Source organism: Rhinatrema bivittatum, chromosome 4 (assembly GCF_901001135.1).
Source record: "Rhinatrema bivittatum chromosome 4, aRhiBiv1.1, whole genome shotgun sequence".
Taxonomy (NCBI): Eukaryota; Metazoa; Chordata; class Amphibia; order Gymnophiona; family Rhinatrematidae; genus Rhinatrema; species Rhinatrema bivittatum.
The window spans coordinates 200,943,070-200,969,403 of record NC_042618.1 but is presented as its reverse complement, the minus strand read 5'-3'; the positions used below and the strand labels follow the sequence as shown (position 1 = coordinate 200,969,403).

General features: G+C 43.1%; 2 protein-coding genes across 3 annotated transcripts in view; one reads left to right on the top strand and one right to left on the bottom strand.

Annotated features, from left to right (window-relative positions):
* Window positions 1–10,151, bottom strand: part of HEMK1 (HemK methyltransferase family member 1) — a 78,549-nt gene extending 68,398 nt beyond the window's left edge. The window contains exons 1-3 of one of the 2 annotated variants that reach the window (XM_029599535.1): window positions 9,939–10,151; window positions 7,726–8,120; window positions 2,566–2,657 (exon numbers count right to left, since the gene is read on the bottom strand). In XM_029599535.1, the coding sequence (XP_029455395.1) occupies window positions 2,566–2,657; window positions 7,726–7,989 (356 nt within the window). In that variant the 5' untranslated portion in view covers window positions 7,990–8,120; window positions 9,939–10,151. Of the gene's footprint in view, window positions 1–2,565; window positions 2,658–7,725; window positions 8,121–9,394; window positions 9,875–9,938 lie in introns of those variants that run through there. The other variant, XM_029599536.1, reaches the window with a different exon arrangement.
* Window positions 10,152–22,569: 12,418 nt separating this feature from the next.
* Window positions 22,570–26,334, top strand: part of C4H3orf18 (chromosome 4 C3orf18 homolog) — a 40,073-nt gene continuing 36,308 nt past the window's right edge. Inside the window, exons 1-3 of the mRNA XM_029599534.1 lie at window positions 22,570–22,843; window positions 23,788–24,173; window positions 24,939–24,964. Coding sequence (XP_029455394.1) covers window positions 23,946–24,173; window positions 24,939–24,964 — 254 coding nt within the window. The 5' untranslated portion in view covers window positions 22,570–22,843; window positions 23,788–23,945. The remainder of the gene's footprint in view (window positions 22,844–23,787; window positions 24,174–24,938; window positions 24,965–26,334) is intronic.

Below are 26,334 nucleotides of genomic sequence, written 5' to 3'. Positions count from 1 at the left end.
CATGAAATATAAAGGAAGATAGGTACACAGATAATGTCAGATATATGTCTGTGCTATCACCCTCCTACCTTTCCCTGCTGGGAGATCTGGGCACTTGCTAGTTTATGCCCCTAATGCAGACCATTTCTACCGAAGGCTGTCTTACCTGTTCCGCTGACTTCACCCATTTTGGCCCCAACCCTCTGCAATATCACCTGATCACCTGTTTTGGCCGGGGCACATACAATCTGGCAGAGAACATCGAAGACATCACTCATTGCTCTGTCACACACATGAAGGAGCATGATGAAGGAGTTCCTCTGTGCACGCCCAGTACGAGTACGGCAATTTCTCTTAATTATGCCCATTTTGTGACCTCAGCTGTTGAATTATTTAGCAGATATGAGCTTGGATATGTGGGTACCCTGTTGAGCCACGACTCTCGTAACAGAATCCCAGTACCGGTAATTCTTGGTCAGGGTAGACATGGAGATTTAAGGTATGTGGGACATGGGGGTTCTAACATGCACTCTTCTTATTTAAAACTGATTTCCTATTAGATATTGCTGTAATCTGAACATTGATCATTTTATAAGATCCTGCTTAAATGTGCAATCTGTTAGAAATAAAACTGCAGTTAATTTTGATTTATTACAATCCAAGAAACCTAATTTCCTATGTTTAACTGAGACCTAGTGAACTATGACTGACTCTGTGTTGATGAATCAAATTTCTCTTCCTGATATCTTAATCATCTTCAAATTTACTGTTTTCAGGCATGGAATATTGGGACTCAATCCCGATTGGGATGCCAGTGAATGCACTTAGAGCACGTCAGTCGCTACAAATTGCTGCTGTGAGGGTGCACGTTACACCGGTATCGTGTAAGTTCCACTGGCTCACAGTTGAATCATGCAACCAATATGTTTTATTGGTACATACAATGCTAGGTGAGAACGGCTTTCCTTAGTGAGTGCTATGCTACACATCTATAATCCAACTAGACTGCATCGGTCTTCCCAAAGAGGTTTATTGGACATACCATCCCCTCATCAGGTTCGCTTGACAGAAACATGCAACAAAGCTTTCTTGGTTGTTAGCCCAGTTCTCCAGAACTTTGCATGAGCAACTCTGGCTGACTGCATGCAGAAAAACTTTTTATAAAATACTTAAAACCTATCAGTTCCAACAGGCTTTTGCAGGTTAACATCTGGTTTTTCTTATGTGATAAATAAACTGTGATCTTTTTGTGTTAGATGATGGCTTTTATATTGAGAACAGATTGTATTTTGTCTTGTGATTTATGTTTTGGTTACTTTTTTTTAATGTATGTTTTGATTTGTACAGCGCTCTAAGCTTTTGATAATATGCAGCATATACATTTTTAAAAATAAATAAATCTATGGCTGGAATTACAGGATTCTTTAACATAAACTTTGATAAATTTATAAAAATGTGTATCCATACTTGAGGATAAATGATAGACTAATCAGACTTGTAGCTCATACTTGAGCAAAATAAATCCATAAACCATACTAGATGTCTTAATATCCCTTCAATATTCCATCATTTCTTTCAGGAGTAGTGAGGGAAAACATCCTAGTTCAGGTCAGCCAACCATTTCAGAGACTACCTTCAAGCAATGTGGTATCAATTTCTTTAAATTTATAAATGCATGTGATGATTTTTTTTTTTTTGCAGTCTAACTCCAAAAATATCAGATGACACATTTGTCAAATCCTGTGAAATGATTTCTAAAACATATTTGTAAAATATATTTGTATGCGCACAAACTCACCCGCACGAAGTTACACCTGCTCTGGGCAAGGCATAACTTGTGTGAATTTACTCTTTGTTGTATGTATAAAATTATACACAAAATTGGGTTATGTACATATTTTTATGCACACAAGCCCCAGGCAATAACAAGTCATTTATGCACATAAACCTGTATTTTATACATGTAACTGACTGACTTTGAAAATTCACCCCTATATATGTATGTGTATATAATATATAGCTATATATGAAACAAAAATGTAATGTTTAAAAGTATGATGACAAATTATGTGTTTTTAGAGGACTCTTCTAGAAGAAGTGATGCTGGCATCAGCCCATGATTGTTGTTTAATTATAAAAGCCTTGGTCAGGGGAGGGGAGGGGGAAGATATTGACCTATAGGCCTTAAAATTAATTTGAGAAGGTGGGGAGGGGGCAGAATAAGGCTGAAGATTTGCCTGGGGCACCTAACACTCTTGGTGCCAGTCTTGCATTCCCTCCGTCTCACAGGCATCCAATCAGCTATTTGACTATATTAGAATTACAAGGAATCTGTCAAGGATCCAATTACCCTAGGGGCTACGTCAAGCAAGGACTGCTGCCCATGCTGGAGTGGAATAGTGTGTGAGGGAAGCTTGAACTGCTGCTGCCTCTGTTTCGTGGCAAGGCAGCGTGTCTCCAGGGGAGGCTGCTCATGCTGTCTCCTATTTAAGGCCAAAAGAGAATTTCAGTTTCTATCAACAGAGTCCTGACATTGGCACTGACATCTCCCCACATGAAGTCTGGTTTCTTTGAGCAGGGTCCCACCTGTGGAGCCGCTGTGCACTCAGCTCCTGGACTCGGTGCAGCTGCTGTGCTGTCACAGGCCTGGAGAGGCGCTCGGCGGTCAGGGCCTGAAACTACAAATGATAAACCCATTAAATTGCTGCCAGTCCTTGCCACGCTGTCTTCCACCAATATGTTCATTACTCTGAGAGAGAGAGCTGGTCCTTGGAGCCAGACCACTCATGGATGAACTAAATATATTTTCGTATAACAACTAGCTGAAAAATTCAACAGAGGATTCATAATCTGCCAGTTCTGGGCTTACATTATCCCTGGCCTCCACAGCCTACACTGTCTGCCTGTTGCCTGCAGGATTGAATTTAAAATGCTTTTCCTGGTCTACAAGTCATTTAATAAGAGTCCAAAATATCTTAGAGACCGGCTGATCCTATATGCCACAAACAAAATTCTCCATTCATCCCAAATTCACCTGTGCCCCCCCCCTCCCCCCCATCCTCAAGCTAGCCAAGCTAACCAAAACTAACAGGATCTTCTCCTGCCTGAGCCGCAAACTGTGGAACGCCATCCCAAAGGACACAAGAGCCATCATGGATTATCTAGAAGTCAGGAAACACTACAAGGCTTGGCTATTCAGATGTGCTTTCCCAATGTTTCAAGAACTAGTGACTTGCCTATCCCACACTGATCCCCTCTCCCCACACAAGATAGCACCTGTCACATGCGGCTAGCTCTCATCTATCCTTGTACTGATCTCTACTGCCTACCTATTTATTGATCCTTGCTATACACCTGTATTAAGTTAAGTATTCTATCTTAACCTATGATCGTTACAGCATTGCACACATGCTGCAAATGGCACAATACACACGATTATTGTTTTATGTATGCAATAAAGTCCTTGCCCCTGCTGTTGATTAAGATCTGTCCAGATAATGCTTTGGTCTGTTTGCAAGCACTGGTTAATTGTTCTCTTGGTACAGGAATGGTACCAGAGGTATGTAAAACAGCAGTCATTTCTCCTGTTTTGAAGAAGGAGGATTTAGATCCAAGAATATGTTCTAACTATAGACCAGTATCTAATTTACCATTTATTTCTAAAGTTATGGAGAAAGCAGTCACGAAACAGGCTTCTGATTTTATAGATTCCTTGAACTGTTTGGATCCAGCACAGGTTGGATTTAGAAGAGGTTGTAGTACTGAATCATTATTGGTTTCATTGATGGATGGATATCTTTCAAATGTTGGATAGAGGGGAGAGTGCTTTGTTAGTTTGTCTAGATTTGTCTAGCGCTTTCAATCTGGTGCAACACCATTTATTGCTGTGGAGACGTGAAGAATTGGGATTAAAGGGTACTGTTTTAAAGTGGATTGAAAGTTTTCCGTTTGAGAGGAAGCAAGTGGTTTGTTTTCAAGGGACTTTTTCACAATAGTATGACATTAACCGGGTCACTCATCAAAATGCATTATGGCATTAGCGCGAATGCAAATTTTGGGAAGGGGTGGAGGATTTTGGGTGGGATTTAGTAAAATGCATGCCAGAAATATGCCCGAAACGGCTTGGGGAGAGAGAGAGAGCGCGAGAGAGACAGTCTCTGTGGAGGCTCTCATAGTGTGCATCTATTTATATCTCTATAGGAGGGCCATCTAATAGATGGAGGTGAGGTATTGGAGGTGGTTTAGGGGCCAGTTTCTCATGTAGAGTGAGACGTATGAACAGCAAAGTACACATCGGTGAAGATTTGACGACATTTGGAGTGAGGAAAGTCTCACAAAGATGAAATTTTGTAATATGTTATTTCACTCTATAACAGGGTACCATCAAGCTAGGGTGAGATAACATATTACAAAATTTCATCTTTGTGAGAATTTCCTCACTCCACTCCATTGTTTTATTGTATTTTTCCGCCTGAGTTCATTGTAAACCGGCATGATGTGCTTCACGAATGTCGGTAAATAAAAGTAAATAAATAAATAAATAAATAAATAAATGACATCAAATCTTCACCAAGGTATACTGTGCTGCTCGTACGTCTCACTCTACATGAGAAACTGGCCCCTAAACCACCACCGCACCTCATTAGCTGGCCCTCCTATAGAGATATAAATACTTGACTACGAGGGCCTTGTAGATAGTCTCTCTCTCTCTGTGCAAGATACGAAAATAGGAGTTATCACGGGGTGTAATAAGTTTACCGAACCACGCGATACTACCAATGTGAAGCGGTATGTTATCACGTGGTGAGGTAATTCTATAATTTCCCTAAACACACCCCTTTTTCTTATCGCGGGCGTTATCAATGCATTACTAATGCATTTTGATGAATCTAGGGGTAAGTATGGTGTTCTTCAGGGATCATCATTGTCGCCACTTCTTTTTAATCTTTTTAAGTGCGTTAGAAAGAATTATTAGAGATCAGGGCTTCATTCTATATATTTATGCTGATGACTTACAGATATTGGCTCCATTGGATAAGGACCCAGAAAAAAGTTAGAAGAATTTGGGGCAATGTATTGCTTCTGTTGAGACCTGGTTGAAAAATAATTGTCTAGTGTTAAATGCCTCCCAAACTGAATTTATTACATCTGGGATACTCTTGATTCGGATAAATCACTAAAGTTGAACGATGTGGAAGTAACCCCTAAATAATTACAGTCATTAGGAGTTACTTTAGATTCAACATTAAGTACAGAAAATCATATTTTACAGGTCATGAAGAACACCTACTGTAGAGTCAAGATGTTGAGATTTCAGGCCTTTTTTAGACTTGGCTGCTTTAAAATCAGTGGCATATAAACTGATAATTTCACATGTTGACTATTGCAATGCATTGTTTCTTGGTCTTCCATTAAAATCAGTATAAAAAGTGCTGGTGATTCAGAACTTGACAGCGAGCTTAGAGATGGAGAGTTCAAGAAGGACTTCAGCGAGTCTGTTGCAACTGAACTCCATTGGCTTCCGTTAATTGACAGATGCAGATTTAAAATCTTGATAATGGTTTTTAAAAGCTTGCATGGCATTGGAGTAAATCAACTGGAAAATCGTTTGCAATGGTATGAATCTAGTAGAAATTTGCGTTCAACGAATAAACATCCACTGCAACTTCCTGCTGTTAAGATTTTTTGTCATGCAGAGCTTTTTCTTTGCCTATTTCAAAGCTGTGGAATGAAACCCCTAGTTTTCTGTTTCTTAGTTCAAGACCTAAGCCTAAGCCTCTGTGACCACGGATGTATTATATTTACTCTCTCTGGGACACTGTTTTCTGTACAAATGTTAAATGTTGTTCTGCTTGTTTGTTGGTTAATAAGATATTTATTATTAGTTCTTTGTAATTGTTCACATTTGAAGCTCTGTTAATGTTCTATGTAATTGCTTTCATTTACCGAAGCACTGTTTTCTGTTCAATGTAAACCGAACTGATTTGTAAACCCTTACAAGAATTTCGGTATATAAAACTGTTAAACAAATAAATAAATAATAAATCTCCCTTGAATTTAAGGGAAGAAAAAGATGCCCTTAGATTTTGAAAATTGTTAAAAACCTGGTTAATGGAAAGGGTTTGTGAATCATGGGATTGTAAGTTTAATTATTAGAATACATTTATCTGAAAACGGTTATGTAATGGATGATGCTTGGTTAGAATATTGTTTTTATTACTATGTTGTACATTGCTTAGAAAGAATTTTATCAGGCAATTAAGAAATATTTGTTAAATAAATAAAACATGGTGGTATATAATTCTTTCTATGGTCGTGAAAGCTCAGAATTGTCAACTGCCTGACTGAATGGAAGATTCTGGCTGAAAGAGCGTTCGTCACCCTGAACAAACAATGCAGCATACCCAACCATTTTGCAGGTAGGGTATGGTACCTCTTGCTGCTCGGTTATTGGTAGCTGGGTGCTCTACTGGGATTTGCCCCTTGAAATGAGGTAATGGGGTAAATGGGGCCTCATGAGGCAACTCATCATATGAGTCATAATATAAAAGCGAGGGCAGCACCAGCAGAGGCACCTTGATGAACTGCAGGGAAACTCAGAGGAGCCACAGGAACACCAGACATATGTTCTCTGCATGGAAGGGTTTGGAAGTCTGGAGACCAGCTGACGTAACAAGATGGATTCTAGAGCAGGTGGGTCCCACCTACACATATGCAGCAACTTTGTCCTAAGGCTGCTGATCTCGAAGAGGTGGTGTTGTCTAGGGGCTAGAGCTCTAAGTTATTTGAAGGCCTGGGACAGGAGTTAAAGAATTAAGATTCCTCTCTGCCACAGATGCTGTACAAATCTTAAGCAAGACACTGTCTCCCTGGGCCTCAGTTTACCCAGCTCAAATTGGGTTATAACACTGGCATCAGTTGTTCTTCCCTTGCAGTAACTTTCATGCTAGCTCTGCAGAACTGGCTGCATGCGGGTTTCTGAAGGATTCATGTGTATAATGCATACCGGGATCTATTATGAGAAACAGGTCAGTTTAAGGACAGTTGTCCATATTTGCAGCAAAACTGGGGGGACTGCCTCCCAGTGGATGCAGTTGGAAAAAAATAACAGAATAATCGAGAAGGAAGGTGTCAAGCACAGAGAACGTAGTGTGGAGGGAAGCAAGGCTAAATTGCAACAAGGAAAAAGGGAGAGGACACAGGCCTTGTGAGTTTTGTCTGCAATTAACTTCCATATTTCTGTGCTTGGAAATGGTCTGCTAACGTGCTAATATCTACAAGGCAAGCCCAAAACAGGTAAAACAAAGCCCGCTCCATAGTTTTAGTCAGTTTAGATACAAAACAAAAAAATAATAATTCTTTATTGATCACAGTCAGAGTTAAAATTCATTTATTGATGACTTTTTTTTAAATGTCTCGTGTGTATGGAAACTTCCACAGACTGTTTCCTATTCTGAACGCTGTTTAAAAATTTGTATTGTTGGTGGGTATTTTATTTTATTTTTTTTGCTCTCTGTATTTTCTTCTATTCCCTGTAAACTTGATAAAAAGTACATTTTAAAAAATAATCCCGATACCCACAACATTTCTCAACAAACTCGTCCAATTAGAACTGTTATTTGTCTTGTACAATGCTGTATACATTGACAGCAATATGTGAGGGCTGAAGAGATCACACCTCTACCCTCCACCTGAGAATGCCTCTCCTCAGCACAGGCTGCAGCACCCTCACACTCTTCACTTAACTGTTCTGGCTTCCAGGACATGTGAAACAATGTGCTCGCTGGATGCCTGTGCCTCAGGGACTGCTTGAGCCTCAAATATCCTCCGCCAGTGGCGAACCAGGTCCCTGGGCAAAGGCAGTTCAGTGCCGCTGCTGCTGCTGCTGCTGAGACTTCGTTTCACCAGTGCTGAGCGATGGTGATTTGGAGCAGGGCTCATTTTGATTGGACCATGATGGTTAAAGGTGTTCAACAGGATCCTGGAGAAAGAGATGGGTAGGGATCTCATGTTGGTGGCACTGACTGTGCTTGTCCAAGGAAAGTGGTCTGAACTGGTCACTTATAAATTCAGTAATTTCACCTCCTTCTACATCATCACATGTTCAGCACATCCAGATGTGTTTGGCATCACCTCAAATCCTGCAAGATATAAAGAGGGTGTCCAGGCAAGAGTACACACAAGATTTCTTCCTACCCAGGATACCTGGGGACTTAACAGTATCATATTCTTTTTTCTTGTACTGACTAGGAGAGAAGAGTGGAGGGGAGACAGGGAACATAAGAACATGCCATACTGGGTCAGACCAAGGGTCCATCAAGTCCAGCATCCTGTTTTCAACAGTGGCTAATCCAGGCCATAAAAACCTGGCACGTACCCAAAAACTAAGTCTATTCCATGTTACCGTTGCTAGTAATAGCAGTGGTTATTATCTAAGTCAACTTAATTAATAGCAGGTAATGGACTTCTCCTCCAAGAACTTATCCAATCCTTTTTTAAACACAGCTATACTAACTGCACTAACCACATCCTCTGGCAACAAATTCCAGAGTTTAATTGTGCGTTGAGTGAAAAAGAACTTTCTCCGATTAGTTTTAAATGTGCCCCATGCTAACTTCATGGAGTGCCCCCTACTACCCGAAAGAGTAAAAAAACAATTCACATCTACCTGTTCTAGACCTCTCATGATTTTAAACACCTCTATCATCTCCCCCCCCCCCCCCCCCCCCCCCCCCTCAGCCATCTCTTTTCCAAGCTGAGAAGTCCTAACCTCTTTAGTCTTTCCTCTTAGGGGAGCTGTTCCATTCCCTTTATCATTTTGGTAGCCCTTCTCTACCTTCTCCATCGCAATTATATCCTTTTTGAGATGCGGCGACCAGAATTGTACACAGTATTCAAGGTGCAGTCTCATCATGGAGCAATACAGAGGCATTATGACATTTTCCGTTTTATTCACCATTCCCTTTCTAATAATTCCCAGGATTGGAAATGAATCATCAATGAAAGCCCATGCTTCTTCCTGTCTCCTCTGGGGGTAAGGATCCCTGGATTAACACTCACTGTCTCTCCCCTCCCAGGACCTGAAGATGGGATCCCTGGGTCAGTACTCACTGTTTTTCTTCTCAAAGAGGGGATTCCTTGACCAGTGCTGATAACATGATAGAAAAACTTGAATATACCAGCACATCAGGTAATTTTTACAACAGCCAGGTAACACCTGCCAAACATCCCTTTTTTGTTCACTTTTAAACCCTATATTACTTTATGCTTAAAAATATTCTTTAGCAAAATGACACCTTTTACTGTTTGTAAAAGCACCTCAACAACGTATGTAGGGCAATAGGAAGTGCCCTAACAGAGTGACCACACAAACAGGGTGAGGTCCACATTAGCATATATACTAGCAGAAACTCACACAACATTTGCAGTCTTTGTTACTTCTCCCTTCTCAAGTCTCTTTTTTTTCTTCCTTCTCCCCCCTCATTCCTGGCACCCTCTCAAACAACACACTGTCCCCTGGTGCCAATCCTTGACTTGAGAAAAGACAGGAAATAGGCCCCTGCCCTCACTGTCTCTCTTCTATCCCCGATTCCCTCTAACCTTCTTCTCAAACCATGCTATCGCCCACTAGCACTGACAGGAAGAGGAATACTTCATGCATGCTCCACCTGCAGCCCACAAATGCGTGTCCTTAAGCATTCTTTAGGACAGCGAAACGAAAACAGCATGGGGAGACCAGGCCCGTTCTAATGTGCCTCTAAACCTTCTGGTCCAGTGCAGGACTGGCAGACATCCACCCTAAAATAATCCGTAAAACCCAGTCTCGACAGGCATCTTTATGCCACGTGCAACCCTATTGTCTTCCTTTAGAAACACTCCTCACAAAATTCAGCCGGACTCGCTTAAAGTCCCAGCAACAGCCGCCGGCAACGCAGAATCAATACCGTGTAAAGATTTACCTTTAGAAAGACTGCAAACCAGGGCTGCTTCCCCAGTAACCGGTTACACGCAGCGAGCCCGCAACACCCACACCGCCCCGGCAAACCCAAGGACTCCGCTTCCTCATGGTGCTGCCGTCAACAGATCCCCCCCCCCGGAACTAGAGGCTGCACCGGAGGGTTCCGACAGCCCTCGGCTGGAAACCAGTAACGCTAATGTGAAGGGGAATCCTGCGCAATACACACAATTAAAATTCTGCTCAAGTTTTAAAATTTAGCAAAAATTCTTATACTTGCAGAAGAGCTCAGTGTGTTATTCTAACAGTCCTGCCATGAAATAGTAATCGCTCTGTATTAGGGGGTTAAGGTTCTTGTAACATTATCATTTTTATGCTTTCCAACATACACAATGTTGGAAAGAATTATGTAAAAGGGATTGATGTCCGTCCGTTTGTGAGCATAATAACTCTCCAAAGAAGGGATAGAAATTCACCAAATTTGTCTTGCAGGAATAAAGCATAAATATCTTGAATGAATTTGAAAACCTGAAACATCAGATCAGTATTTTCAAAGAACCGAGCCTCCCCCCCAAAATCCTCTTTGCTGTGTGTGTGTTTCTAGGTTATGGGATGTCTGAGATGACCTGAATTTTGTTAGGACTTTGTTTATTTTGTGGTGACCTCCCTACCCAGTGATGGAAAACCTCATGAAGCTGTGGGTTGGTCATCCTTTGATGAATTTAAAATCTTTTGAGTTTGAAGTTACATTTTGAAAAAAGAAAAATCTGGAAAAAGTTGTAGAATCTATTTTGGGAAACATAGTGTTCTTGAATTTATTTTCAATTGTATCTGCCATTTTAAACACATTGTTTCCTTTGTAGGTTGGATGCGAACTGCCCATCTGGTGCTTTATTTCAGGAACATGTCCATCTGAAGAAGACATACTAATTATTAATTCTATCCCCAGGTTATGGAAGAGATACCTGAGGTATCGTTCCAGAGAGATTATGAACTAAAGAAATGGACAGAGTCATCTGTTCTCCTTCCAGGAGAACAGATGACTCTGTCCATTTGAAGATGGAACTTGAGTGTACTATGTAAAGTATGTATTGTGTTTTTGTATTTCAGGATTGTGAGAGCATCTATTGCAGTACAGGATTGTGAGAGAACCCTTTGTCTGCCAGTTGTGGCAGACAAAAGGTTCTCTCACAAAGGCCACCTGTTTCATATTTTCCTCATGGCTGGGATGCTTCACTGAATAGGAAGTGAGCAATTGTCTTGCTGGTATACAACCTATCTAGTGAAGATGTCCCAGGGATTTTTGGATTTGTTTTGAGAATTTTTCTGCAAGATCCCTGGTATTTGTCCTGGGTTAGAGGACTTTTGGGGAGTCCTTTTTCTAGGGAAAGCTGGGAGTAGAAGAGATTCTGCTGCTCTCCATCATACGAACTAAGGATGGATCAGTGGTGACTTTCTACAGGAGAGTTCCAGGTTTTGCCTTATTGCAGAGGTTCCCAAACCTGTCCTGGAGGACCCCCGGCAAGTTGGGTTTTCAGGATATCCTCCATGAATATTCATGAGATAAAATGTGCATGCTATGGAGGCAGTGCATGCAAATTTATCTCATGCATATTTATTGTGGTTATCCTGAAAACCCTACTAGCTGGGGGTCCTCCAGGACAGGTTTGGGAATCACTGCCTTATTGTGATGATTTGTCTTATGTTTTTGGAGGAAGTTTTGCTGCCATCCTTCGTGCCATGAAGTGGAGAAAACCAGAGCTGTTTCTTCCCATCTGCCTGGACCATTCATGTGACAGATCCTATGTGTTGTCTGCAGAAAGACAATTGAGTAAGACATTTTTATTCTGGAGGCTCCCATCCAGGGGAGAGGAGGTACAAGTGAGAATTTGTGCAGAGATTGAGACCCTGTTTTTGTCTCTCAGTATTTTTGGAGGAGGATTTTCCTCCCATTAATAGGATACCCTGTGTACCTGGGAAGCTTTGCTTTTCCATGCCATGGAGGATGCCCTGATCCAACTACTAAGAGTCACTTGCACAGTTTGAAGACCTGTGATAACAAGCTGTGGGGTAGAGTTTACAAATCTACGCGCGTGCGTACTTTTGTTCGCGCACCAGGCGCGAACAAAAGTATGCGGGATTTTATAAGATACGTGCGTAGCCGCGCGTATCTTATAAAATCCAGGGTCGGCGCGCGCAGGGGTTTTTTAAAAGGGTTATGCGCGTATCTTATGCTCGTAACCCTTTTAAAATCCGGCCCTGTATGTGCCATAAACTGATGTGTAATGTGCTACAAGTTGCTATTGAAGAAGTGCTACAATAAATTTTGCTTTGACACCCAATTCGAATGTCCAGAGTATTTTGTTGGCACTCACATCCCTCACAATGAAAGTGAAGAGAGTCCTCCACAGACTAAATAAGTTGAGAGTCAGACCCATACCTTCGGCCTTGGTGGAGCAATCTTTCCCCCTGGCTATATAAACCCAACAATCTGGCGCTGTGGGACAAAGAGAGAGAGGATTTGGTTTCGGGATCCCATGTGACTCCTGCCTTCCAGGCCCAAAAAATAGAAGAGGGGCTGCACTCCCCCAAAATCCCTTAAACATAAACCTACCCAAACACACACACATCCATCCATCACATTCCCACTGACACCACACCCCTCCCCCCCCCCACATATATACATAAGAATACATGACAAGGCATGTCATACTGATTCAGACCAAAGGTCCATCAAGCCCAGCATCCTGCCTTTGACAAAGGCCAATCCAGGTCACAAGTTACTCACTCCTGCCCATCAAATACCCCCATGCTCTCAACCCCTCCACACACATCCAACTTACATACCCCCCCCCCCCACACCTATACACTATCACAGCTGCCACCTACAAACACAAAGCCATATCCTACAACCCCCCCACACACACCCAACAACCACCTTACACTCACAACCCCTCTATCAATACCTCCCACCCCCACAAACCCTACCCATCCAAAGACACACACATACCCACACGTGCTAAACAGAGCCCTATACAAGCCACATCCACAAACATACAACTCCATCATACACAGACATCTCCACCTTACACACCTCACGTATACGCCCACATACACCCATACACACCTTTTATCATAACCCCTCCCATACCCACATACCCCCTTTCTACAAATCTATGTTGGAAAGCATTCCTGAAGCTATGCCTCTGCCATACTATTCGTGCATGGGGTATCACAGAGTTTTTATCCTAAAGGGTGGACAGTTGTTAAAAAGAGATGCATACATTAGAGAAAAGGACATACTTTTTTTTTTTTAAGGAATCTAATTTTTGCTTCTTTCTGAAGGGGGGGATTTCAGCAGATCCAGATATATGCAGCTGTTACTCTAGGATACGCATTCCCATGCTAGTGAAATGTGCTTTTAATGTCAACAGAACAGACAGGGCCTTTCTTGAACGTTTTACTGAAAATATATCATGCTCAGTAACATAATGCCCCCTCACCCATGCTGATAATTGGTTAAAGGAATAATACCGCCCCATTATACCTCTTTCACCATCAATTGCTGCAGCACACACTGGTATCTGATGCCGTGCAGGCCTGCTTAACTTCTAAGATCTTATCAAATTAGACTTTCTGTGGTAGCCCACATCTATTATGAAACAGCAGTAACTGTGCAGTAGAACGGAGTGTTCCTATAGCATGTCTGAAAACACATTGGCAGAACTGCCAAGGGTCTGAGTTTCAGGAAAGAGACCTTAGGCTTTTCCTGCTTGTCTGAAGCCCCCTCCTGGCACATTTTGGTATGATTTCAAACGGAAGAAGCAAATCTACAAATACCCCAATGCTGCACGGGACTTGCCTAAAATCTTCCTGCAGAAGCTGGGTCACTGGGCAGCCCTGCACCAGAGTTAGAGTGGGATCTCTTCTGTCCATGGGTCTTCCTGAGTAGGCACATCATGCTCCCTCTCTGGCCTTATTCAAATCCAGTTCAAAACCCAGCTTTTTTTTGGTTGCTTTTAAATCTTAAACCCCCCCCCCCCCCCCCCCGATTCTCCTGCTCACAGCCTTATTGGTTTTAGCCATGTTCTTAATAAATGAAGTTCCCCAAATCTTTTTTCATCCTGTACATTTGTTTTAATTAGACTATAAATGCTATGGAGCAGGGACTCTCTCTTATATGTATTTATATAGCACTGCATATGTCAAGTAGTGCTATAGACGTGATTAGTAATATAGTAGGATCCCTGTTCCATTCAGTGAGTAACATGATGCCGCTTGATTCTGGCGTTAAACTTTCCCCAGTGCTTTCTGATAAATGCAGTCCTTTTCTATTCTAAAAGCTGACCAACAAGTGGTGAAAATACAGTGAAGGACTGGCTCAAGCTCTCATTCATTAAACTGGGCACCCCTGCTTCAAGTTATCAGGGGCCAGAGACTTGTACCCCACTGTGTGCCGTACCGTACTGGGTAGTTTCCCTTTGAAAATTAACTGCATGGACAAAGTAGCTGTGTAGATCTGCCCCTGTCATTTCCTTGGACAGCAGATCAGGGGTAGAACAGTGGTTTTAAAAAATCAGAGCTATGGGTAGTTTTCCTGCTCTGACTTGAACACACCCCTGGGAATGTCCCTTTTTAATCTGGCTGAAAGTCTGGGCATAATTTTAGACACCATGGGGACCGATGCCATATCATGCATGAAAAAACATGCATATAAACTGGGTACCAGTTTTTTCAATGCACCCATCCACAACTCCTGGGCACCCGATGCAGTACTGAAATGAAAATGGTGCCAAAAAAAGGGCGTGGTATTCAAAAAAGAGCATCCTTAGCGCTACCCATTTTATTGCATCCAACTGCATCACGCGTGCGCCATTCTGTCAAAAGGGCATACATTCTGACAAATGGAATATGGGGAATCTTTACTTGAAAAATTATATTTTGAAATTGAATTGTGCACCCCTAAAGTGAAGTCATGATGTGAGGTTATATATCCTGCCAGCAGGGTATATACATTGCTGCTTTGAGTCAAACTGTCCATTTGTGCTAAGTTCAAAATGGATCTGTGCTCTATACATACTGGGATGGACTGTTGCCTGGCATTTGGATTATTCAGCATTGCAGGAAGATCAACATTGCTTCATTTTCAACCTTTAAGACGCATTTGCTTTGTCCTTGTTTGTTTTTCGTAAGTGCACATCTTGTTCATTGTGTTTATTTTATATTACCTATGTTTCTTCCATTTATAAATTGTTCAGATTCTACTACTTTCAATTGCTTTTTCTTCCACAATATGGACTGATGGCTGTGGGTGAATGGATGCCCAAGTTGAGTATGTGATGTGTACTTCTTGGATGCAGAGAAGGAACTCCTGTGCCGGTGTGTGTCCAAGAACTACGAAGTGCTCTTCAGATCAAAGGCTTCCTCAGCCACAAAGAAAAGAATTTGGGAAAGGAACGAACATGATGTCAGCTCCCTGGTGGTTAAGACAAGAGATGCTATTCAAATCCAGCACCATTGACGTGACACATGCAGGGAGGTTAAAGAGAAGGCCACCAAAATTGGGGTTTCATGCCGCAGGACTGGGTGGTGGTCCAGCATGCACTCTGGTTTTGACCCCCATAAAGGAGGTGGTGCCACCCATCATTAGCCTCGATGGGCTGGGTGCAGGCTTGATGGTTGACCGGCTGACATGTCAGGAGCAGTACAACGAGTCTGTCACCCAGGGTTAGCATTTAGTACATTCAGTGCTACTAGAAATGTGTCAGAAGAATGCAGCGGCAGTGTCTTCTACGGCAGGCCTGATGGGTGAACTTATCAGCGCCGTCCGGGATGTAGCCATTGCCTTGAGGTTGGTGAACCACACATTAGTTTCATCAGTTCACCTAATAAAATATTTTTGTTGTAGGTAAGCAATGATTTACATCTCTTATTTATGGGCTCTGGTTTAGACCAAGGCCAAGACATCAGTTTTACACAGGCTCAGGGCGAGGTCGTGATGACAAACCACGTCCTACCCTGGTCCTCTGCAAGGTCGGGTCTTCAGCCTAGATCTAGGCCTCGCCAGGGGATACCCATAGGACTGGGTAAGTGGGGACTGGGGGGATCCTGGCCCCGGCCTGTTTCCGGGTGGGATGAATAGGTGGTGGATAAGGGAGACCTTCAGAGGCTCTGGGGGTTTTTTTTTGGGTTTGTTTTTGGTCTTTATTTAGTTATTTGCTTTTTCACACTATTGAAAATGAGTCAAACATTCCTGGGAAAAAACACTCCCAAAAATGAATCAAAATAGAAAAATACCTTTTTAAACTCTGTATACATAACACATATCTCTATCAGCAGGCTTTCTTATAAAGCTGACCTGTATTTTCTTTAGCTTATGTTTTCTTGCTGATGCAATTTTTTTTTTTTAATATTTTTACATTTGTCAGTTTTATCCTTATTATGAATATGAAATGATTGTAAGTCACCTCTAGCCTCTCAGCATTGTATTGCACTGGTTTGCCAAGCTTTTTAGTTTCATGGTTCTCCTGGAACAGGGGCCACTTCATTGTGACAGACACTCTACTTCACCATCATCTCTTTCTCCTCCCTTTTCTTTCCTCTCCATCCACCCCTTGGCATCATTACCTTTTCCCTTCCCTCTTCACCCTGCATCATAATCATGCTTCTCCCCTATTATCACTATTTTCTTCCTTCCCTATCCTCCCCTGCCCCTGGCATCATCTCCTTCCCTCTCCGACTATCTCTTCCCTCTCCCTCGTATTATTGCCACACACATAGTGATACCTCGAGCAATGGCTTGGCATAGAAGGGCAGTGCTGTCTATCAGAGTGGAAGATTCAACATGACAAATACCAACTAATTAAACAAAAATCAAAATATTTTTTACAAAACAAAAATATGTTTTCTTTCATAAATAAAAAAAAGAAAACAATAAAAATTTGCCATGAAAGGAGGGATTGGGATGGATGGTGGAATGGGGGTTGGGTCCCAGGGGGATGAGGAAGAGTGTCACCACTGGGGGGATGGTGGCTGGCTTGGTTGTTGCTGGGCCATGGCCATGAGCAATTGAAACTCCAGCCATAGCTGAGAGCAGCTCAATCATCTGCCCCGGCCATGCACCAGCTCTGTCAAGTTGGTCACCATATGCCCCAGTAGCCCTTCCACTGAATCCATACTACGGTTCAACTGCTCCAGCAGAGCAAGGTGCAGCATCCAAGTGCACCCCAAAGGAAGCAGACATTCCTTCCTCCTGGGGCCCTTCTTCAGATGCTGCACCTTGCTCCCGTAAATGGTGAGCCACTGATGGCGCATCATCGAAGAGCATGTCATTGTCATCGATGATGACCTCCTTGGCCTCCAGGGACACTGGGGGGGGGCAAACGGGGGTCAAGGAGGCATAGGCAGTGCTGCCAGGAGCGGAGGTGGTGGTGGCGGTGGTGGTGCATCTCCACCCACCCCCTGAGGTTCCCCCACAGGTGAAGGTGGCAGTGGTGGGGGCGCTTGCTCATTACCCTGTTCCTCCTGAAGAGGAGGAGGGGGAGAACTGTATGAATCTGAAATGAGAAATCCCGAAGCATTAATAACATTCCCTGGAGGGGCAGGGTTAGCGGAGTGAGGGCTGGAGGGAGATAGTTTTCAAGATTTAGCAATTGTACACAACAGATAGACACAAACTGAATTTGTTGTAAACTTTTAATCACCGCATTGTGAATCACCCACCCTCACACTCCAATTTTTAATCAGAAACCAGCGATGAACAGCCTGTTCATTTCCTGCATTCCTGCCTTCATGACCATCTCCTTTGGGTCATCATTCCTGCCACAATTACGTCTTTTCGCCCATAGCTACACTCACCATCCTGCTTCCCACGCCAGACGCTGAGAGCCTAGAGCCATTCCCTCTCCTCAGCTTCCAGGCCTTCTTCTTTAATGCCTTCACCCGTGGGTACAAATAAAAATAATCATTACTAACAAATGATGCTTGGCCTGCAACTCCCGTCACCCTGCCCTTAGACATTGAAAAGTCCCTGCACGTTTTCAAATCCAGACACATTTGCATATTATTAGCTATTTGCATTTGGATTGAAAAGAATTGTACAAAGGCGCTAACAATTGTCAATGCTAACACTCTTGCTTTTACACCCTGGATCTGGAGAAGAAGTGAGGAAGGTTCCAGGATCTGGGGATAAAATCTGAGACCAGGGGAGAGAAAACCCAAATTGCAGTAGGGAAGAGGGAAGGAGAGGAGGCAGTGTCCCTATTATGCTCAGGTCCTACTCACTCTGGCACACACAAACACATCAGCATCAATCCCTTCTATCTCACACACAAACACTGCCCTTTTCCCACCTAGCTGATCCATATTCAACCCCCAGCCTCTCTCCTCACTCCCCAATGATCCCCATTCAGCCCCTCTTAACCTTACCAAAATGATCCCCTTTTGGTCTGTGTGCTCCAGACTCACTCCTCTCCTGTTCCCTGAGTGCACCCTGGGCAGGGAGGGACTGGATCAGGAAGCAGAAGGCTGCTCTTTCCTGAGTAAGATTCAGCACAACTGGATGGTAGGAAATCTTCCGCCAGCCTGCTCTTCCCCAGATTTATGCCATTCTAGGCACAGGCCTAGTGTGACTATTGACAAATCCAGGTGTGAGTGTGAGGTCATTTGTGACATCATAGCTGTTGTGGACCAATTAGATCCAGTGTGTGCGCGCATCCATGGATCTCAGTTTAAGGAATATCAAAACCAATAACAGCATATGCAGGGACCCTCTAGGTCCCCACTATTTATTTTTGCCCCTAGTTCAAGCCTAGGCTAGGATTGGGGAGGAGGTATCAGTTAGCAGACCATCCACTGCAGCCACCTCCTGTGAGGTCACCTGGATTGGTTGGCTGAGCAGAATAAGAGGCGTGGCAGATTATGGTTGAGTTTTGGAGAAGCAGGAAAGGACTGGAGTTTTCCCCCATTTTTTTTTAGGTTCCACGGCCTGATACCATGGAAAGAGGAAGATTCCTGGCCCCAGACACGATCAGTCTGGCAGAGAGTGTCTGTGGGAGTGCAGAAGTGTTTTGGGAAGATTTTTGTGTTTTGTGTGAAACCTCTCTCTGGAAGGATTTTCCATCTAAGAGTTGCATTTTTGAGGAGATTTGTTCCCTGTTTTGTTGGGAGGGATTTTCGCCACCATTCCTTTCCGTGAGCAGGAGTAAGGACTTTTATCACCCAAAGGTCCAGTTTAACACCAGAGAAAGAGACAGAAGATCCCAGTCCCCCAACCCAATTTCTATCACTGGGAGTGTTGGATCTTTCTCCTCATGCCTGCAGCCATCTGAAGAGATGCCAGCTCAGCTGGGCAGGTCTGAGACACAAAGCACATCTGCAATTCTGAGAAGATTAACAGGAGTACCTTTGCTGATCAGTTTGATGATATTTTTGGTTGCAGTAACGTTTTGTTGTAATACCCCACAAGTGTATCTAGTGTCTTTTTGAGTGTAACCCCTGGACGGGACGGATCCTTTACTTGGCACCCAGGGGCACATAGAAAGAAAAGTAGAGACGGACCCATCCTGCACAACTCCCCTCAGTCTCTAATCAACTCCTCCCTATAGGAGAGCTTTTACCTGAAGCTACAAATTCCAATTTGTGGAGACAATCAATAGCTCTTAAACACAGTTCCCTTTTGCAGTTATGCCCTTGCTTCTGTCCTTAGTGCACAGCATGAAGAACCTTCCTGATAGTTTGTTCAGATGAGTTAATAATATTTACACATCTCTCATTCGCTTGATAGCAGTGATAAATAATAAACAGCAGATAGACAGAATAAACTTGTGACTCCACTTCTTGGTAAAGTCTACACTTCTAATGGAAGCTCTGTATTTACACAGAAGTCCTCCTCGCATCCGATTCCTTAAACTCCTCCAAACAGACAGATTAACGTTAGTTTGTTGCTTCCCAATTTTACTTCTATCTGACTCTTTCCACTGAGACGATTAGAATATACACATAATCCTGATATTGCATCAGTCCCAGATTTAATATCTTCCAGAAATCCTTTTACTTCTTTAGGAAGCAGCTGAAGGGTAACTTCACTTTCCACATTCATTTCTTTTAACTCCTTCTTAGGCAGTGCCTGGTGGGCACTTCTCACGCCTTTTATGTAACACTTCTCTCAATAGCAGCAAAGTTCTTGCTACCTTTTTCTTTGTATCTTCTGTGATTCCTCTAGCAGTGCACGTTAATGGGTTCCCGTTCTTTAGATGGTACTTGCAACTCCTCTGGGTCTCTCTGGAGGAAAGATTTTCTCTCTTCAATAGGTTTGGGATGCTGGCTTCAGCTACCTTGGGTTATCAGCTCCAAGTGGACAAAATTATTAGTTGAAAAACCCAAAAGGGGGAAAAATTCAACAAGAAGCAGGAAGGCTAGAAAAACTTCCATGCTCCCAACTCTGCAGCAGGTCACTGGCCACTGTGCATGCTCGTTAGGAGACCTTTACCCCACATCCAGCCTCGAACCTAGAGACGCCCCAATCCACTGCGGCAAGGGGGATGGGCTCTCACAGGGAGCCCTCAAAAACTGGCTTAGAAGAGTCCAGAACAAAGATGAGTCAGCTGGTGGCTGACCCCTAAATGGGAACTTCCTAAATCTTTTCCCATAATTTAGGAGGAAAAATTAGAAGACACAGAGCAGAGAGCTCCTATTTCCTTGAATACTGAACTAAAAAAAATACAGGATGCCAGGTGCTTTGGGCTGATAAACAACTAGCACACACCATTTGCGAGTTCCCACATGGGGGAGCAAAACCCCAAACCTCTCTCACTTATTAAACACAGAACCTCCCCAGTAAGTTACTACACTCCTCCTAATTAGGGAAACCAAGAGTGCCCTACATGAGAATTAAAGGTGACACTACAGCAAGGATATTAAAACTGCAAGTAATCTGTGAGAGAAAGAGATGGAGAGACTGTTTCTCACCCCATTCCCATCCCCCTGGGTTTGCCTTGGGCCTTGGAGGTTTATCCTTCCTGCCTGCCCACCAGAAAGGACCCTGGCACCGGGGGCCTGTGGACTGAGAGAGGGAGAGAAAGAGTGAAATGGAGGTTGAGGCTCCGGGACACAGTGTGCCCCTGTTTCCAGGACACCCACCGAAAAGGGGGTTACACATAAATTTGTAATGGTTAGAAAATGTGATCACTGCTTCCTTTGTTCATTTAGTATTTATTTATTTATTTATACATTTTTTTTTTGTATACCGACCTTCCTCAAAGATATCAGGTCGGTTAACATTGCAAAAATACATCTCAGTTAACATACAATAAAATATGGCATAAAACAAAACAAAAAATACATTGAGATAAAAAGTTAAACATAAAACAATAAAATTAATACCTTAAAACAATTCAATGCATTATATCTCTCCAAAATAAATCCTTGCATTGATTATTAAATCATTCAACAAAAGTCCCTCAATACATCAGGAAGATGGCTTCTTACCCTAAAAAAATTTTTTTCTAACCTTTCTAGCCTCTGTAAAATTAATCACCTTAATAAACTATAAAACTATAAAATTAACCACCTTAATAAAACTATAAAAGTAATCAATTGCTGGTCCCATTTGTTTCATTACATGCCTGTTCAAATAGCCAGTGTAAATGTGCTATCTGTGGTTGGCAACTCTGGTGCGTCATTTCTCCGTGCTTGGCTTTCTTCTTTTCTTTGCCCATGTTTTCAGATCTTATTAATTTTTCTTAATGTCATCTCCCCAACCTGCTCTCCCTCCCCCTCTCCCCTCTACTGTGCCTGCAGTATTAGATCAGCTAATTTGCCACCAGATCCTCTGAGTACAGGGCCAGCAAACCTCATTTTACTTTTGGCCAGGTCTTCTTTCAGAATTGTTCCACCTCCCAATATCTCAATCACCTTTTCATCTGAGATCACGACCTTCCTTCCAGCTAATCTTCAGAATTGTTCTACAACTCCACATTTCTAATGCCTGCATTTTCTTTAATTTCTTTACTGAACATCCATGTTTCACTTCTGAGTTTGCATTCTGTTGTCTTTTTTTTAACTTTAAATCTAAGTTTCTCCTAAGAAACTCTTTACTGTTCCAAAAGTCAGTTTTTGTATTCCCGGTTTTTTGTTTTTTTTTTACTTCTGTTAACATTTTTTTATCTTCTGTGATTCGACTACCTAGACATTTATGTCCTCTAGTTTCATCCCTTCGGCAAATATTTCTATAATTCTTGGCATTCTTTTTGCTGTTTATCATAATTTTCTTCTTTATGGTGTTCAAGATAATCCATAGACACACAGGATGCAATAGTGAAAAACACCTTTCCCCCATATCCCCTCGCTCCGCAAAAAAAAAAAAAAAAAAGAGAGAAAGAAAAGAACATTTTAAAAGGAAGACAGGTGATCTGGAGCTGTCTGGTCATCCCATGCCTCTCGTTCCTTTGCCAGCTGGTACCAACCCGGCTGCACTCGCACCTCCCATGACTCTGGAGGATGCAGCAGCAGGGCTTCATGAGTGAAGGGCAGGCTGGCCAATACGGAGCCAGAGTCTGTACCTTGGGCAACCAATTGCAGGCTGGGGACTATCAAAAGCAGGCGATCAGAGGATACGCAGGGCAGGGGAACGGGGAAGGGCTGCTCCTGGCATCTTGGAAAATACGATAGAACCAGAGGCACAATGACAGCAGCAGGAGCCTGGCTGCCACCCGCTAGGACGTCTGCACCAGGACTCCCTCGGCAGAGTCAGCGCTTGTGCATGGGGAAAACAAGCCTACATCTGCCCGCTTAAAGAGTTTTTGTTATTTTTCGGCACAGATTCATAATCTTACGGGCTCCCCGGGACCCTTGCATTTTTTGCACTGTATTTTTTTCATCCTAATAGTGGAAGGGCTGTGGACAGATCAGGTGAGAGATGACATAGTCTAATTCGGGGCTGCTTTGTAAGACAAGGAGAGTATGCATATTTATATTTATATCTTTATACCGATATACATACGCACCAAAGTGTCCTCCCACCCCTGGTAGCAGCGAGGATATCTATCCGGGCTGTGCTTTTTCTCATCTGGATGCAGATTAGAGAGGGTCCCTGACTGGGAAGGACTAGGTAAGTAAGTGGTAATAATGTCATCGATCACACCAGTGATCTTCCAGGTCCATTTATTATACGATAGCAGGTAGAGGAGGGAGGTTCCCATAAGGGTGGGGAAGAGGACCGGAGCCAGAGATTACAGCACATGGAGTAGAGGCTACAAGGCCAGTTCGCAAATCCAGATCTGGCATCTGTGAGAAATAGAATAACCAGGTATTATACACAAATCTCTCTCTCCATATCTATCTATAGTGTGTGTGTATGTGTGTGTGTGTGTGTGTGTGTGTAGAATGGTGCTACTACAGTCTGCACATCAATTACTCACGATTCCCCCTGGCTTTTAGTATCTTCTTGTCTTTTTGTTACCGATTCCTGCTGATATCTTAGTGGGGGTGATGGCAGGGATGGCGACGGAGAGGAGAATATTCATTTGTTTTCCATTTAACCAGCTTTTCCGTAGGGCACAGGCTGAGGTTAATCTGCAGTGTGTGCAACAGCTGTTGGAATTGTGCAGAGGTTGCCATCTCTCATTCATTCAACTACAATCTCTGCAACCTGCCAGAGACCCTCTTATAAAATGTAAAAGGCCTCAGCTGCACACTGGAAAAAAAAAATCTGATTGTCTGAGACTTCATCATGATCTATATTTATTCTTAAAATAATCTCTAGAAAGTTGTATATGTTGGATTAGACAGCATCTTTTTTTTTACATTTTTAAATGTTTCTTTTTTTTTTTTTTTTTGCTTGGCTGCTTCTAAAGCTCCTTCCCTGGATTCCTATTGAAAAATGGTGGACAGGATGTTAGAGAGCAGCGCTCTGAGAAGGGCAGCTGTGGACAGGAGAAGATGTCCTATGTGACCTTGTAGCAGAGAAAGTGGAAAGACCCCAAGAGGAACGTCAACACGGGAGGAGGGAAGCATGAATTTCAGCAGTACGGCCTCTGTGCCAGAACTGTATCCAGGGACCACCGCTGAGCCTGACCGAGGGACTGAGATGGACAGGGCTGGACCTGCAACTAGCACCATCACCACTCAAACCCCTTTCAACAGCACTAAAATCCCTGATCCAGTAGGCACTGGGCCTGGCATGGGAACAATGCTGCTCTCGTTTGGCATCATTACTGTGATTGGACTGGCAGTAGCTATGGTATGAAAACTCCAGGGGGAGAGGGGGGAGGGCAGTTGAAGTTGGGAGAGGGGCAAGAATGGAAGTATGTAAAATCAAGACTGGCCCTGCCTCGCTTCTCACATTTCCTGCATAGCATAAACACTTCCCAGATTGTGTGGGTCCTGAGTTATTCATGTCTACCTATGGACTAGGCCAGTGAAGGAAATAAATTGCATCAGACTCAAGATGGTGCCTCCTGTACATTCCCACGAGAAACCCGGGATCATGAGTAACCTCAGGATTTCCCTGTCATGGGCTAGATGAGCCTGGGAGCCTCAAGGGGCCAATGGCCTGGATTGGCCACTGTTGGAAACAGGATGCTGGGCTTGATGGACCCTTGGTCTGACCCAGTATGGCATTTTCTTATGTTCTTATGTTCTTATGATTTTGGCTCGGGGAGGAGGGACGTTAGTACCATTCTTGAAAGAGAGGCATGTCCAGCAGGAAAAGTGGCAGTGAGAAGGGTAAGGTCAGAAGAAGTGTCAGCAAAATTGAATCAAGAGTGCCGCTCATCTGTCTGTATACTTGCAGTGTAGGTACTCTCAGAGAGCCTTTCTGTCTGGCATGTTAGCCTTCAGGATATTGGCAATGGAAGAGTCCTGAGTTCAGAGTTGAGGACTAATTCTGTTGTATAAGCTGGTTCTCTCTTGGCACCAATATGCTGTAGGAAGGAGTCACTAAAACCGACAGTGAAGTGATGTTTGGCCCAATCTGTCTTGTTTTTTTTTTTCTCTTTCCTTGTAGGTCCTGTACATCAGAAAGCGGAAGCGGTAAGTTTCTTAATCTCTGTGGGGACTGCCTCATCTGCACTCTGCTGATAAAAGCTCCTTTGTAAAAATTTTCCCTTTTCTCTGTTGTAATACCTCCATGTGATAGCTGCTCCCTGAATAGCCGAGACCACACTTTTACCTTACTCATTCTGTTCCCTGCACAGTTAGGATAGCTGACAAAGCTCAAGATTTCCTCCTGATGATATCATCCTTTCCTTTTTTGCCCAGCATCTCCGTCCTGCTTCCTTGGGTTTTCAGTTCAATTGGAATCAACCCCTACTAGGTCTATGGTGCCACGAGGCTTGAATTCACCTGGGACTTTTCCCCAGTTTGCAACCCGCTGTCCTCTCCCATCCAGTCTGGCCATTGCAGTGACAATCCTAGGACAGGTGCTACAGATCGAGGCTTCCTCTGAGCCTCGCTAGTGGACGTTGCTGTTGCACGATGGCTCTGCAGCATCCCCAGTCCCTGTCAGCTTGGGGCTCAAACAAATTAACTTGAAAATCATACCCGGAGTTCTTTATGGTGGCATGCAACATATTTTTGGTTGGTTGGCTGTCAGCACACATTTTTTCATTAGGTGTTGTACCACATAGAAATATACTGACATTTTTCCTTTAAAAGACAAAAAAGTGATGTTTAACTCATGTAAACTAAGACATATGGCATGGGAGTTGCAGAGCAGCCACATGCTTATATTCTAAAAGCTTCCTTCTTAATGTGTGGCACTTATCACTAGAGGGGGTCATGTGGTTTCATGAATAGTGAGAATATTCAGTCTTTCAAGCAGAGGTGATTGGTAGGGTGGGAAATATGGAGTTTGGGAGGGTGAAGAGGGTTCTATTTTTTGTTAATCTATCTACCAAACAGAATTAATGGCCCCAGAATGCTTTCTGTTCTGTTTATCACCGATGTGTTGACGTTCACCATTGCCCACATTGGCGACAGAAGTTTGTATTGAAAATCAAAGTGCATGCAATTAGTGATTAAGTAACTGCATCTTAAAAAGTGGGGGGGAAATGAGGAAAACCCAGAGAGAGAGATTAAAGAGGTGATATGTTTAGAATCAGACTGGCACTGTTCTAGTCAGGTACACTGCTAGATTTAGCTACCTCCAGCAGGATTTTGCTTAAAGACTTCGGAAATGCACATCTTTGATGTTCAGATAACTCTAGAGTAGAGGATTAAATAGGGATGGGTTTATCCCATTGCATGCCTCTCACCTTTCCCCTTCAACATATGAATTATAAGACCAAGACTGACTCCGTGTGACTCTATTCTGGAGCCATTTCTAGATCTTGAAAGTTCTCTAGGTCATCCTTGATTCTTAATTCAGGAAGTTAGCCTTGACTCAAGTTTAGATTCACAAG